Below are 15,618 nucleotides of genomic sequence, written 5' to 3'. Positions count from 1 at the left end.
GACACCACAGAATTTTATACTCTATATATTAACTAGGACAAATAAAAGAAACATGATATTTTTGTAGTTCAGGCTTATATAATTTACTGTAATGACCTCCAGTTTTAAATGTCAAGATTTCATTCTGAATCATGTCTGAGTAATATTCAAATATATATCACAATTCCTTCACCCAGTCATCAGTTGATGGACATCTAGATGGTTGCACTTCTAAGGTATTGCACATTGAGCTGCTATAGAATTCTGAGTGCAGGTGACTCTTTCATGTGTTGATGTCATTTCCTTTGAATACATTCTCAGGTGTGAGACTACTGGGCCATGTGGTAGAACTAGTATTGGTTTTCTGAAAAATTCCTCTCCTGTCTTCCATTATGGTTGTACCAGCTTACAATCATTCCCATAAAATGTACTGGGGTATTTTTTCCAGACCCTCAGCAGAATTTATTTTTCAAATTTTGGATAATATTCATTCAAAGTGGGGCAAGTGAAATCTCACTTTAGTTTTTATTGGCACTTCCCTGATGGTTACTGGTCCTGAGCATCTTTTCATGTTTCTCTTGACCATTTTTATTTCATCCCTTGAAAAATGCCTGTTCATATCTTTAGTTCACTTCTTAACTAGATTGTTTGTTATGTCGTTGTTAAGTTTTTTGAACTCCTTATACAATCTGGACATTAATACTTTCTTGGATCCATGTTTTGCAAATATTTTCCCCCATTCTGTAAGTAGTGTCTTCACTTGGATGAGTGTGTCTTTTGCTGAGCAGAAGTTACTTAGCTTAATGTATATTGTTGCCTTTATTGCCTTTATTTCTTGGATTTTATCCAAGAAATTGTTGCCTAGGTAAATATCTTGCAGTGTTTCCCCTATGTTTTCCTCTTGTAATTTGATGGTTTTGGTTTAAAGCTTAAATCCTTGATAAATTTTAAATTGATATTTGTATAGGGTGTAAGGTAGCAGTCTGATTTCATATCTCTAGATGTGGAAATCCAAATTTCCCAACACCACTTGTTGAAGAACTGTCTTTTTCTTGGGAATCAATTTAGCTCCATGTAAAATTTTCAATTCATACTCAATAATGACAGATTATAGAAGAATAACGTTATTCACTGTAGGATGAAATGCTATAAAATACCTTAATAAAGCTCATTACAAAGACTTGGAAGAAGGAAATGATTAAAACTACTCTTTTGTTTGGAAGGATTGCAAAGCTAGGAAATATGGACTATCATGTATCCCACAGCAGCTAAAAATCTATTTGGTTATAATATAAATATTCCCTGTAATCTCAAAAGGTAGCTGTATTCTCAACAAAAAATAGTCAAAGTGCAAAGAGAGAAATAAAAGCCATGGAACAATAAACTCTACTGAGGTAAAAAATGTTATATAAATAAACTACACATACACAGCATACGCATTTTTGTAAGTTAAGAACTACCAGCGGCAGCCAGAGATGTACAAGCAGATTTGGTAAAATGTTTATTTAGAAAAATTATGCTTGGATTTCTAATTCATTGAATTTAATTCAACTGATATTATTTTCAGTTTTCTTAAACTTTTAAAAAATTATTTCAAAATCAGAATTACTATGAGAAAGAGAGAGGCAGAGAAAAGAGGAGACAGATCTAGCATCTGCTAATTCACTCCACAATGGCTGCATGTACCAGGATTAGGCCAGGTCAAGCCAGGATGCAGGAGCATCAGTTGCTCTCCTACATGAGTGCAGGGGCCCAAGCACTTGGAACCTCAAGTGCTGCTTTCCCAGGCACATTAGCAGAAAGCTGAATCAGGAGTAGAGCAGTTGGGGTTTCCATCGGCACTCACAGGGGTGCTGGGAATTGTGGAAAGTGGCTTGACCTGCTGCACCACAAGATCAGCCCAAATGTTGTTAAATTAAAACAAAATTTACTGATATAAAAGAACAGATTTCATGTATTTCATTGATACAATTTTAAGAAGATAACCATCCTTTCTTCCTTTCCCTTCTCAGTCCCCCCTTCTTCCATTCCTTTTTTCCTTTTAATTTTTGCAACAACGTAATTTCAATTTACTTTAAATCACAGAGTTAATGCCTCACTAATCATAATGTTCCTCAAATGAAAAGTAGAAAGATAACTGCTCCAAGGAATTTACACAAGGGTGATAAACACAAATCAAAGCCTGAGATGTCAGTTTCATTTTTATATATTGTGTTTTTTTTCTTCTATTCTATATTATATAGTACCCATCACCAAAACACACTTATATATTCTATTTAAGGAATTGGTATATTTCACTATGCATAATGGTATCCATGTGAATCTATTTTTTGCTAAAGAGAGAATTTCACTTTTTGGTGGGGAGACAGGGTCAAAATTTTAAAAGTGCACACAAGTGCACTCACAATAATCAAGATATTTTGCATATAAAGTCATGCTATAAAAAAGTCATGCTATTCTCATGTGGAAGAAGTAAGATGAGCTTTCCTAAACCAATAACCAATCTTTCATGGTCAGCAACCCTGTGGGACTCATCCTGTGATTTCTCTGTTTAGAATCAGATGCTCCCCATCACTTTAATAGGGGGGAGGCAGAATTCCCCACACTTGAACCCATGATTTTTTTAATGTATTTCACAGGTAGAGTTATAGACAGTGAGGAGACAGACAGAGAGAAAGCTCTTCCTTCCATTGGTTCACTCTCCAAATGGCCGCTATGGCCGGCACTGCATAGATCCAAAGCCAAGAGCCAGGTGATTCTTCCCGGTCTCCCATGAGGATGCAGAAGCCCAAGCACTTGGGCCTCCTCCACTGCTTTCCCGGGCCACAGAAGAGAGCTGGACTGGAAGAGGAGCAACTGGCACTAGAACCCAGTGCCTATATTGGATGCTGACACTGCAGGAGGATGATTAACCAAGTGAGCCATGGCGCCAGCCCCAAACCCATGATATTTTGATCAGTCAGAAAAAACAGCCTCCGCCCAATAGAAACCCTGAGGATACACAGGAGGCAAAAGAAGGATTTCTAAGTCGTGTGCACCTCCACCTCTAATCTGAATGTTCTCTCTCTTTCCAATTGTGCCTCCCCTCCAGCTTCATCCACTTCTGAGGAAAATCCAATTTACCAACAGTGCTGGGGAGGATGTTTCCTTCCATGAAACGAGACACCATATGCCACACTATGATATCCACAACATTGTGAATTTTCCTGCTGGATTTCGTTTGCTGATTAAAATCGGGGAGTTTTCCCCTGAGTGTGCACGTGGAGAATCCTTGGTCCTCAATGAAGAGATGATAGAATGGCCAGTTGCATTCAAGGAGGTGTGGATCCATGGGAATATTGGATACATACAGAGGGCTTGATGAAAGTGTGGGAGGATATTATGTGTGAGAATTTACATAAGCATTCAATTCTCAATTCACATATTGGCTTCAAAAGATATGGTGTTCCTTACACATATATGAACCAGTGTGTATTAGAAGTGCATGTTTGGATTAGATATTGTTGTTTTTCTCTGGGCATGTTAATGCATTCCTAGGTTGAGTGACTAGAAAGAATGTTAAGAAATAGAGATAGAGATCAATACTTAGACATAAAATTACTAAATGTATGTCACTACAAATTCTAAAATTTTATTTCAACTTTTTATTTATATAATGTGAAAAACTGCATGTATTACATGTATATTTATAAAGATAGTGATATTTTCATCATTTAGTGAGTCATTATTATGTTTTGATGCAGTACGAACACAGTAAATTATGAATTGACCATTTGTAGAAAAATTTCTGATTTTCCTTTGTCATTGTGGGTGCTAATCAGTTCAGTTTTTTTTTTTTTTCTGAATACTACCTCACAGCTGTGATCAAAAATTTTATCATCATTGTGCTGTTGAAATACCCCAGACAGTTTTGCGGGTAATATTTATAACTATTGTGTGTTATATAACAAATGCATTGGCAGTATCAGGAATTGATGCCCTCCCTGGGTATAGAAGTCCAGAAGTAGATAGATGCACAATCAATGGATTATTACATTTGTTCACCTTTTCTTTGCAGGCTTGTCTTTTTCTTAGTAGTTACTATCAGAAGTGTATCTAGTCATCAGGCTTTTTGAATATTTTTCTGGCATGTAAAATCTTCTACTCAATCAAAGAAAGAGGCGTGTAAAATAGTATCAGACATACACATTCTAGAAGAATTACCACATAAAAAGTTAAACTGAAAATATTTCAGAGGAAGCAATTCAATAAAGAGACAAATGCCCAGAAGCATAGATCCAGTGATGAGCAAAATTAAACCCATCAGGTGGCCTCATAATATTTGGTAGGCAGTTGACAAACCTGGAATGAGCATCTTAGAAACTCCAATTGGATGTCTAAATAAAATCAATAAGATACAGCCTGAGGAAGACATAGTGATGACCTTGGGGTGAAAAGGCAATTAGAGACATCCTATCACAGTGCCTAATGTCATGCAAAGCAATGACCATCACTTCTCTTTCCCCATCAGACTCCTCAGTCTTTGTGTAGCCAAAGGTGTGGTCCAGGATTCAGGAAAATGCCACAGGAAGGAAAACATGTCTGCTGCTATACTTGCGTTGTTTGTCCAGAGAGAGACATTTCCAATCATACAGGTAGAATACATATAACTTACCTTGAGAACTCTACCATCTTAACTATTTCTTGATAAAAAGGAAACCAAGAATATTTGCGATGAGATAATAGTTTTCACTCACTATTTCCATACCCTTGTTGTATGCTCACTATTGCCATCTCATTATGTGTAAGCTGTTTTCTGGAGGTGCTAATCATCTCAAGCTCAACTGTGACACTGATTTGATCTGGTATCCTTCTTTTCGATCCAGCACTGAATGAGACTCTCTCAATCTGAAATCTAAAGAAGAAATATAATATTTGTATTTGTTAAGGCTCTGTATGGTTATCTAGAAGTCTTGAATTCAAAACTTTTTCATAGACAACTGAAAAACAGGGAGCTAATCCACATGAATTGTGATGGGAATATTGTATTACTTTCTGTGCTACATCTTTGACATGGTGCATGCTGTTCAGTACACAGAATGAATGACACCACTTGTCCTTTATGGATATACAAGAAGAAGAGAAAAAATAAGCTGAAATATAGACACAAATATCAAATTATATATCAAAGCCAAATGTTTGAGAAATGTAAAAGTGTACTAAGACTCATTAGTAAATAGTTCCACTGTTCAATGTATAATAAATATGTTTATAATAATTTGAATTCTTCCAAAATAATGTTTCAATTCACATCATCTTAGCTCTAGAGATATTTTGATTTCAGTATCTTCAAACATTCTATACAGAGTTTCCAGTATGAAGAAAAGAGAAAAATGACTTCAAGTTTCAGTGAAAATATTCAACATGCAGTAATTTAGTGAAAGAAAGAAAACTAAAATATCATGCACTGACCCATTGTACAATATACACTTGCCTATATATTCCTGGTGTATCTCCAAGATAGGTGCCAGATGTACCTACAGATTCTATGAAAAGTAAAGGGAACACATTGAAAAGAATTGGAGGAGAAAATTCCTCTAAATTTTTGCAAATATTTATATTCTATTTTTTTTACAAAATAATTTATTTATTTGTTTGAAAGTCAGAGTTGAAGAGAGGGGGAGAGCATAATAGAGAGGGAGAGAGGATACAGTGAGGATCTTCCATCAGGTAGATTCACTCTCCAGATAGCTCCAATGGCCTAGACTGGGCCAGGCCAAAGTCAGAAACCAGGAGCTTCTTCCAGGTCTTGCAGAGGCCCAAGCATTTGGGCCTTCCTCTGCTGGTTTCCTAGGCACATTGGCATGGAGATCGTTTGGAAGTGCAGCAGTCAAGACATGAGCAGGCACCTGTTCAGATGCCATCATTGCAGGCAGTGGCTTTAACCACTACATCACAACTCCACTCCCTGAAGCTTGTACTCTTGCATGAGTACCAAGGATAAAAACAGAGTAGGACTCTTACTGCAAGTATAGCTCAACTAACACCATTTTCTTTCTTTCTTTCTTTCTTTCTTTCTTTCTTTCTTTCTTTCTTTCTTTCTTTCTTTCTTTTTTTTACAGGCAGAGTGGACAGTGAGAGAGAGACAGAGAGAAAGGTCTTCCTTTGCCGTTGGTTCACCCTCCAATGGCCGCTGAGGCTGGCATGCAGCGGCCTATGCACCGCGCTGATCCGATGGCAGGAGCCAGGTACTTCTCCTGGTCTCCCATGGGGTGCAGGGCCCAAGGACCTGGGCCATCCTCCACTGCACTCCCGGGCCATAGCAGAGAGCTGGCCTGGAAGAGGGGCAACCGGGACAGAATCCGACGCCCTGACCGGGACTAGAACCCGGTGTGCCAGCGCCGTTAGGTGGAGGGTTAGCCTAGTGAGCCACAGTGCCAGTCCACCATTTTCTTTCTTTTTAAAAAAGGTTATTTTATTTGAAAATCAGAGAATCAGTGAATGAGAGAGAGAGAGAGAGAGAGAGAGAGAGAATCTAATTGTTCACTCCTCAGATGGAACAATGGCCTGGGATGGGCCAGCAGGTACTGGGAGCCAGGAGCTTCCTTTTGGGTCTCCCACATGGGTGTTGGTGTCACAAGTGCTTGTGGAATTTTCTGCTGCTTGTTCTAGGTGATTAGCAGGGAGCTGGATTGGAAATTCATCAACTTAAACACAAAACAATGTCCATAAGTGATCTGGCATTGCAGTTGGTGGCTTTACCTACCATGCGACAACACCAACCCTATTTTGGTTTGTACAATTGAAATTTGATTGAAAGAAAGAAATATTTTCCAACTGGCCTGTTCTTAATGACTTCTTTCATGCTGTAGCAGTAGAAGTGCATTATTTCAAGTGAGACAATGTGGTGTCTAACATGCTGTTCACATGAGCTATAATGGTGAACAAGCCATAATTTGAAGTTAAGAAGAATGCCTAGTTGTCTTTGAGTAACATGATGAAAATACCACTTATTTCCATAGAACCACAGAATGACAATCAGCTACAGTTCCCATCTATTCAACCTCAGTATCACAACATTTATATGGAAACATGGACAAGATGAATCCATGTAGGAAATTAGGAATGGAGGTCCCAGGAATGAAAGATCATTTATATAGGTCATTTCCATTTGAGGATAAGGAAGAAAATCCTTAAACCTGATGATCCCAGATAAATATTCTAACCCATGTGAACAAAGGATTTCTCCAGAAATGACACTGAGGACTGTAGAGAGGAGGGCTGGGAAGAATCCAAGCCCATATGAAATATAGAAAATTCCTCATTGTTTAGAAATTAAACACTGAAAAAATCTCTGACAGATAGGATGAGAACACAGAGCCCCATGTGCTAAGGAGCTAGTTTGAATGAGTTTCCTCCACCTGCAGATGAGCATTCTGCCTTGGTTAGGTGCACAGAAATACTTTAGTGTTTCTTGGTATACATCACCCCAGGCTGAATTCACCATGAAATTGCAAAGGTGAGCTTTTTCCTTAACAGGGAAAAAGGAGCAAATTGTTAAATGGAAACACAGAGTCTTCCTTTTCCCCACAGATGCAGAGCAGTGCATCCCATGTGCAGATCACGAGTACCCAAACATGGAGAGAAACTGCTGCCTCCCCAAGCTGGTGACCTTCTTAGCCTTTGAAGAATTCCTGGGGATGGCCCTGGCCTGCATGGCTCTGTGTTTCTCTGTCCTAACAGCTGCCGTCCTCTGGGTCTTTGTGAAGCACCGAGACACTCCCATCGTCAAGGCCAATAACAGGACCCTCAGCTACATCCTGCTCATCGCCCTCCTCCTGTGCTTCCTCTGCTCCTTACTCTTCCTTGGCCGTCCCAACACAGCCACTTGCCTCCTCCAGCAAATAACATTTGGTCTTGTGTTCACAGTGGCTGTTTCCGCTGTGCTGGCCAAGACCATCACTGTGATTCTGGCCTTCAAAGCTCTGAAACCTGGAAGAACGATAAGGCGGTTATTGGTATCAGGCACTTCTAACTTCATCATTCCCATCTGCTCCATGATCCAACTGGTTCTCTGTGGCATCTGGTTGGGAACCTCTCCTCCCTTTATTGAGGTAGATAAACATTCTGAGCACGACTACATCATCCTGGTGTGCAATAAGGGCTCAGTCACTGCCTTCTACTGTGTCCTGGGCTACCTGGGTTCCTTGGCCCTGGCCAGCTTCATTGTGGCTTTCCTAGCCAGGAATCTGCCTGACACATTCAATGAAGCCAAGTTTCTGACCTTCAGCATGCTGGTGTTCTGCAGTGTCTGGGTGACCTTCCTGCCTGTCTACCACAGCACCAAGGGGAAGGTCATGGTGGCCGTGGAAGTCTTCTCCATTTTGGCCTCCAGTGCCGGGCTCCTGGGCTGCATCTTTGCCCCCAAGTGCTACGTTATTCTCATAAAACCTGATAAAAATTCTTTGAAAGCTTTAAGGAACCAATGCACTTGTAGGAGACCCTAAAATATTTTTCTCAATGGTTTCTCTACATTTTCAAATTTTGTAAACAAAAACCAAATTGGTAGTAGATTTCCAACATTGTAAAATAAGCAAAACTAAAAAAAAACATTTTTGTTTAGGTATTTGGCCTAGCAATTAATTAATCTTGTCCCACATGACAGTAGCTAGGTTTGTGATTTGGTTCTGACCCCTGATATCAGATTGCTAGGATATTAAACACTTTGTGTCCCTGTCAATTTTTTTCCTGGCTCCTGGCTTCTGGACTCAATCCAAGATAAACCACTATGGGAAATGAGACGTGAAGTAGTGAAAGGTTGGACTCTCAAACATCTCTCTCTTTCTCTCTGCTTCTCTCTCTCCCTCTCAAAAATGCAAAGCAGGCTAGAAATATTTTCATATAACTAAAATGAATCACTGTTTAAAACCTAAACAAAGCTGAGCATCAACGTATAAATAGCAATTACATTTCATATGATAGGGCTATCCCTGAAAATATGCAGAGTAATTAATTTCATCTTTGTTTATTACGTAGATACCATATATGTTCTTATTTGTTGTTTTAACTTTTCTTTAATTAATAGAAATTTCCAAAGTACAGCTTTTGGATTACAGTGGCTTTTCCCCCCATAACTTCCCTCACATCCACAACCCTCCAATTCCCAGCACCTCTCCCATTCCATTCACATCAAGATGCATTTTCAGTTATCTTTATATACAGAAGATCAATTTAGTATATAATAAGTAAAGATTGCAACAGTTTGCACCCACACAGAAACACAAAGTATAAAGTACAGTTTGAGTACTAGTTATAACATTAATTCACAGTGTACAACACATTAAGGACAGAGATTCTACATGAGGAGTAAGTGCACAGTGACTTATTGTTGTCTTAACAATTCACACTCTTATTTATGGCGTCAGTATTCACCCTAGGCACTTGTCATGAGCTGCCAAGGATATGGAAGCCTTTTGAGTTCACCAATTCAATCTTATTTAGACAAGATCATAGTCAAAGCGGAAGTTCTCTCCTCCATTCAGAGAAAGGTACCTCCTTCTTTGATGGCCCATTCTTTCCACTGGGATCTCATTCACAGAGATCTTTCATTTAGGTCTTTTTTTTGCAAGAGTGTCTTGGCTTTCATTCCTAAAATACTCTCATGGTCTCTTCAGCCAGAACCAAATGTCTTAAGGGCTGATTCTGAGGCCAGAGTGCTGTTTAGGACATCTGCCATTCTATGAGTCTGCTGTGTATCCTGGTTCCCATGTTGGATCGTTCTCTCCCTTTTTGATGATATTAGTTAGTATTAGCAGACACTAGTCTTGTTTATGTGATCCCTTTGACTCTTAATCCTTTCAATTTGATCCATTGTGAACGGAAACTGACCACTTGGACTAGTGAGATGGCATTGGTACTTGCCACCTTGATGAGATTGAATTGGAATTCCCTGGCACGTTTCTAACTCTACCATTTGGGGCAAGTCAGCTTGAGCATGTCCCAGTTGTACATCTCCTGCCTTTCTTATTCCCACTCTTATATTTAACAGGGATCACTTTTCAGTTAAATTTAAACACCTAAGAATAATTTTGTGTTAATTAAAGAGTTCAACTTATAGCATTAAGTTGAACAAAAAACACTAAAAGGGATAAAGTATTAAGTTTTTTTATGTTCATACTTGAAAACATGTCTCAGTTATAACTGCTTTATGTTGTTTCTCTAAATGTCATGGAGAATTTGTCATTTTGTGGTTATAAAGTGGAATTTGTTTCCAAATACAAGAGTCAACTAGTCCATGAGCATTCTTCTCTTTGAACACTGTATTGTTCACAAACATCTTAGTTACTAAGTATTTTCTAGCTATTTGGAAATGGCATTTTTATTTTTACCACATCTGGAGGTGTTTTTCATGATTACATAGGAGTGATTCTATAACTGTCTCATCTACCATTGGACTGCTATCATTTTGGCCTTTGCTTAGAGTTCTTATTCCAGGAGACAATGATGCTATTATTGAGGTGAAATTCACATACCCAGTAAGAACCACTGTAGTATTTGACAAGGATATGGTATTACAGTACTTTCACATTCAAATTCTACATTGATTTTCTATAAAGTATGTTCAAAAGTTTGAGCAATAATCATGTCTGTAGATTGAGCCTTTTGCATCACCCTGTAATCAAAGCCTTTCTGCATTAAGCAGCCACTTGCAAGTTTCCATGAATGTTGTTTATGCAACCATTCATCTCCTTTAGTTGCTATGTGTTTACCTACTCTGAACAGTTGCTGGCAATGGAGTGAGATAATATGAGACCTCTTAGATCTAGCTTCTTTCCCATGGCATTACATTTTTGATTCACCCAATTATAGCAGGTACCCTTCATTATTTTTATAGCTGTATAAGATTCAATCTTATGGCTTTTCCACATTCAACGTATTCAATCATTCAAAGATGGTGATTTGGGTTGTCTGCAAACTTTCATGTTATGAACAGATTGTTCTGAGCATTCTTGTAAAAATATATATTTGGTACGCACCTTCAGCTCTTCTGAGTGCACAGGATATTTCCAATGGTTCTGAGAAAAATGCAGTGAATATATATGTTTATTTCAGTAAAAACTTTTAGTTTTTATTTATTCATGTTTTAGACAAGTATCTAAAGCTGAAAGCAATTAAAAACACACATCCCAAAATAATTGACTTATAAGTGAAAAGTTTTAGAAAGTAATGAAGATACTGAAGAAACAAAACTTTCTATTATCCAAATATATGAAATACTTAGATATAAATATGTTGAGTGTTAAAATTTTAGACTAATATAACTTATAAAAGTATAGTCAGTATGGTAGTATTTTCTATCATATGACTTCTTCATGACATTTCTTAATGGCTTGCTTTTTAATTAATATTTCTTAAATATCCATTTCATAATTCATTTATTTATTTTATATTAATTTTTTAAAAAGGAAATATTTTCTAAAACTAGCTAATTATGTTCTTTTTTGTAGGCTCTTTGAAGATTTTATACTCGAATATATCAACTCTTGTCAAATTAGGATTCTTAAGTTAGATTTTCTTTTTTTTTAAGATCTATTTATTAATTTGAAAGAGTTACACAGAGAATGAAGGACAGAAAGGGAGAGAGAGAGAGAGAGAGAGAGGTCTTCAATCCACTGGTCCACTCCTCTATTAGCCACAACAGCCAGAGCTACACCTATCAGAAGCCAGTAGTCAGGAGCTTCTTCCAGATCTCCCATGCAGGTGCAGGGGCCCAAGGACTTGGACCTTCTTCCACTGCTTTGCCAGGCCATAGCAGAGAGCTGGATCAGAAGTGGAGCAACTGGGACTTGAACCAGCAATCTTTTGGGATGCGAGCACTGCAGGCATTGGCTTTACCCGCTATGCCACAGTGCCAGCCCCAAATTTAGATTTTCAGTGAAATAAATGCATCCAATTCAGGGCTTCAAGCAGTCAGATAATTCACAATGTTCACTTCATCTTCATTTATTGATTTCCTGGGTACTGAATTTATCTATGTCTTTTCACATTTTACAATGGAACCTTCACTATAGATTGCCATATTTCTTAGGCAAAAATATGAATTTTTGCAATTTAAAATGTGTTTATGTTATTGTGAAGAAGAGAACAGATGTTCTGTTTTCTCTCTATGAATTTCTTTGTTCCCCTTTCCTTGGAAATCTGGACTTTTCTAATTTCCCACATTTCATCCATAATTTGAATGTCAAGTAAACTGTTACTTGTTCACTATGCAGGGAGAAATACATTTATCCAATCATTTTTCAGTTGGAGTACATTGATTCTTAGTTTTCAGTGTTGAATTAAATAATAAAGTGCCATAGCACTTTTGCTCCATCATATGAAAATTTTTACAGTATCAAGATGACAGTGTTTCCTTTTTAGCATAAAGATACTTTCCTATTTTGTCATATTATGTTGCACATAGTATCATTACATATCTATTAAAAATTTTTTTCTGTGTTCTAAACAAATATTGCTTTCCCATACACACCTGAACCAAAATTGGTGTTCTGTTCACAAGGAGCAATTACTTGTTGGACACTAAATAAATGTGGTACCAAAATTATGCTATGGGCTGGTGCCACGGCTCACTAGGCTAATCCTCTGCCTGCAGTGCCAGCATCCCAGGTTCTAGTCCCGGTCAGGGCGCCGGATTCTGTCCCGGTTGCTCTTCTTCCAGTCCAGCTCTCTGCTGTGGCCCAGGAGTGCAGTGGGGGATGGACCATGTCCTTGGGCTCTGCAACCACGTGGGAGACCAGGGTGAAGCACCTGGCTCCTGGCTTCGGATTGGTGCAGCATACTGGCCACAACGTGCTGACCATTGCGGCCGCTTGGGGGGTGAACCAATGGAAAAAGGAAGACCTTTCTCTCTGTCTCTCTCTCTCTCACTGTCTAACTCTGCCTGTCAAAATAATTATGCAACGGAGTCTTCCAATGTGTCATTATATTTATTTTAATGATAGGAGTGATGAATTAAATTTTTCTTTAATCATTTTACCTTAGTGATACACTTTTTTTTATTATGGAGGATACATTTGTTCACCCCAGGGTTACTTTTAGCTCTTGCTATCAGCTGAATATTGAATAACTTAATCTGCTTTCCCCAAATGGGAAGTTGTCAGCTATTCTATACCATGCATAAAGTTAGTAGAAAACCTGAAGACTGAAGAATATACACTCATTAAATTCCTGTCTTATTAAGAGCAAACAGAAATATACTAATACAAAAAGTAGGCCTAAGTATTATGAGAAAAACATCAACACAATGATACAAGCTACAACCTTGGTAAACAGGGAAATATTGGGCAGTGAAAGAAGCTCATTCCAAAGTGTAACAAAGTGAAATAGAGGTTCTAGATTGTCAGGCATTAGATGGAACAATGATGAGAAAGGCAACAACATTTAATGAGGTAGTGCATATATCAGAATAGATAGGCACCTCTCCTGGCAGATCTGGACAGTGGCAGTAGTGGTTCTGGGTCCCAACAGTCTCACCAATGCCAAGACCCCAAGAGTTGGATCAAAGGGATGTGCTCATGGGGTGGACACAAAAATCTTGATACCTGCCCTCTGCTTCTAAAAGGCTGGAGAGCAAATGGGAAATTCTATGGAAGCACAACAAGGGTGAGGACCTCTGATTTCATTGGTATGCCTTCCTCCAATACATTTTTCAGAATTACCAATAGGGACAGAACACACAGGCACAAAAATACACTCACATGCAGTCACAATGATACCTAACACATACACACGATCTTCAATTTGCCAAAATGCTGACACTGTATTTCCTGGCTTGAATATAAGCATCGAGTTGTGCCTCTTTCTACAGACCATCTTTGTAGACATTTATTTTCAGAGAATTTTGGCAGCTGCTGACCTTCAGATCCACTGAAGTGTGCAAGTGGTAAAGCTGTAGGTAGAGAAAAATCAGAGATGATGAAATGTCAAGATATCTCCAGCATTGAGTCAGAGACCAGAGTGTCAGCTGAAATAGGGAGAACATGGGGTAGATACTGTCTGCAGGGTCAGCCCTCTGCAGGGAGAACTGGTCTCTGTGTAGGGCACAACCAAGTCCCAGGATAGCTGTGTCCTCAGCCTATTTAATGTGTGTGACAGTCAAGTGATTCAAAGACACAGCTAGTAGCCAAATTGAGACATTTCTAAGTCAGTCACTTTGCCAAGAACTCGCCTTTGTGTCTCTGTTGTCAGGAAAGGTCAGACCTCTGGTCATTTTATTGCTTTATCCCTCTCCATCCCAGGAAATCAGGAAAGCACCCTGCCCTGATGCTCTGTGCCTGTGACTGGGAAATAGATTATAAAGGATGCGTGGAGATGGACATCTGTGAATTATCTCTCCTGATGCCAGGATTTGAATCATCCTTGTGCATGATTCTGAGTTTCTTCCCCAGGATGTGTGAGGACCTGACTGCATCCCAGGTCCAAGGGTATTCTTTCTCTCCAATTAAACTTACCTGAGTATTGCAGTCCCTCTTTCTATAAATTGACATTTAAAAATTATTTAGATAAGCAGGTTTTCTTAATAGATTTTAAACAAATCCAAAGTTTCTATGATTCAACAGGGGAAATACATTTCCTTAATGTTTAGAATGCTTACTTCAGGCTGGCTGCGGCTGCTCTCCCAAGATGGCAGCTCCTTGGGGCGAGTACTTCAGCGATGGGAGCCAGGTGTTGTGCCAGACGTGCCAGGAGCAGCGGTTGCAGGTCGAGGTGGTAGCCTTCGACTACCAGTCCAAAATGCTGGCTTTAAAATGTCCCTCTTCCAGCGGAAAGCCCAACCACACAGACATCTTGCTCATAAACTTACAGTATGTTTCAGAAGTGGAAATTATGAACAACCACACAGAAACCCCTCCTCCCTTAGCTTCACTCAATATCAGTAAGCTTGCCAGCAAAGCGTGGATGGAGAAGGACAAGAAGCTGAGCCAGGCCTATGCAATCAGTGCTGGTGTCTGCCTAGAGGGCCAGCAGCTCTTCCAGACCATCCACAAGACCAATAAAGACTGTAAGTGGCAAGCAAAAAAATTGTAGTTATGGAAGAAGTTGTTATTACAGCCCCATATCAAGTGGAAAACTGTAAAGGTAAAGAGGGGAGTGCACTGAGCCATGTACGCAAAATAGTTGAAAAGCATTTTAGAGACGTGGAAAGCCAAAAGATCCTGCAGTGTTCACAAGCCCAGCAACCACAGAAGGAGGCTGCCCTGTCCTGAGTCCACACACAACCAGGACTCTTCCAGCATCCTGCCCCACAGGGCGGTGGCTTCGGCGGAGGCAGGCCGGGAGGGAAGGGATCCTGTATTTCCTGTTGGCTCTTGTTAACAGAGGGTCTGTTAGAGTTTAAAAAAATGTCTGCCACCCCCAAGAATGACTCCAAGAGACTCTCTCATGCAATCAGCAAAGGGTTAAGGATTTATTGATCCAGCATGCTGGGGCTCTCTGAACGTGCAAGAACAGAGGAGCCCCGAGGAACTAAAGCACAGGGTTTATAAAGGCAAAAACCACAGAATCGGGAGGGGGGATACACGGTTGCTAAAATCAAAAGAGAGTACATAGTTACTGGGGTCAACATAAAAAAAGTCCTAAGTGAAATTAATATCCATTATA

The 15,618-nt window shown here is 39.2% G+C and overlaps 1 protein-coding gene and 1 pseudogene across 1 annotated transcript; both read left to right on the top strand.

The window, feature by feature from the left end:
- Positions 1-4,504: 4,504 nt before the first annotated feature.
- On the top strand, positions 4,505-8,465 carry LOC100347629 (vomeronasal type-2 receptor 116-like). Its single transcript, XM_070067614.2, has 2 exons — positions 4,505-4,613; positions 7,552-8,465. The coding sequence occupies exons 1-2, from the start codon at positions 4,538-4,540 to the stop codon at positions 8,463-8,465; spliced, it is 990 nt and encodes a 329-aa protein (XP_069923715.2). The 5' UTR covers positions 4,505-4,537.
- A 6,175-nt stretch (positions 8,466-14,640) lies between these two features.
- LOC138847774 (protein LSM12 pseudogene) lies at positions 14,641-15,224 on the top strand (annotated as a pseudogene).
- Positions 15,225-15,618: the final 394 nt, after the last annotated feature.

Source organism: Oryctolagus cuniculus, chromosome 16, assembly GCF_051225735.1.
Source record: "Oryctolagus cuniculus isolate XC-2025 breed Fujian yellow rabbit chromosome 16, ASM5122573v1, whole genome shotgun sequence".
In the NCBI taxonomy this organism is placed as follows: Eukaryota; Metazoa; Chordata; class Mammalia; order Lagomorpha; family Leporidae; genus Oryctolagus; species Oryctolagus cuniculus.
This window is presented reverse-complemented; position numbering and strand designations above follow the sequence as displayed.

Coding starts and splice junctions, on each gene's coding strand:
- LOC100347629 (XM_070067614.2), top strand. CDS start 4,538: ATGCCACAGGAAGGAAAACATGTCTGCTGCTATACTTGCGTTGTTTGT. Junction 4,614..7,551: donor AGACATTTCCAATCATACAG/GTAGAATACATA, acceptor TTTTCCCCACAG/ATGCAGAGCAGTGCATCCCA.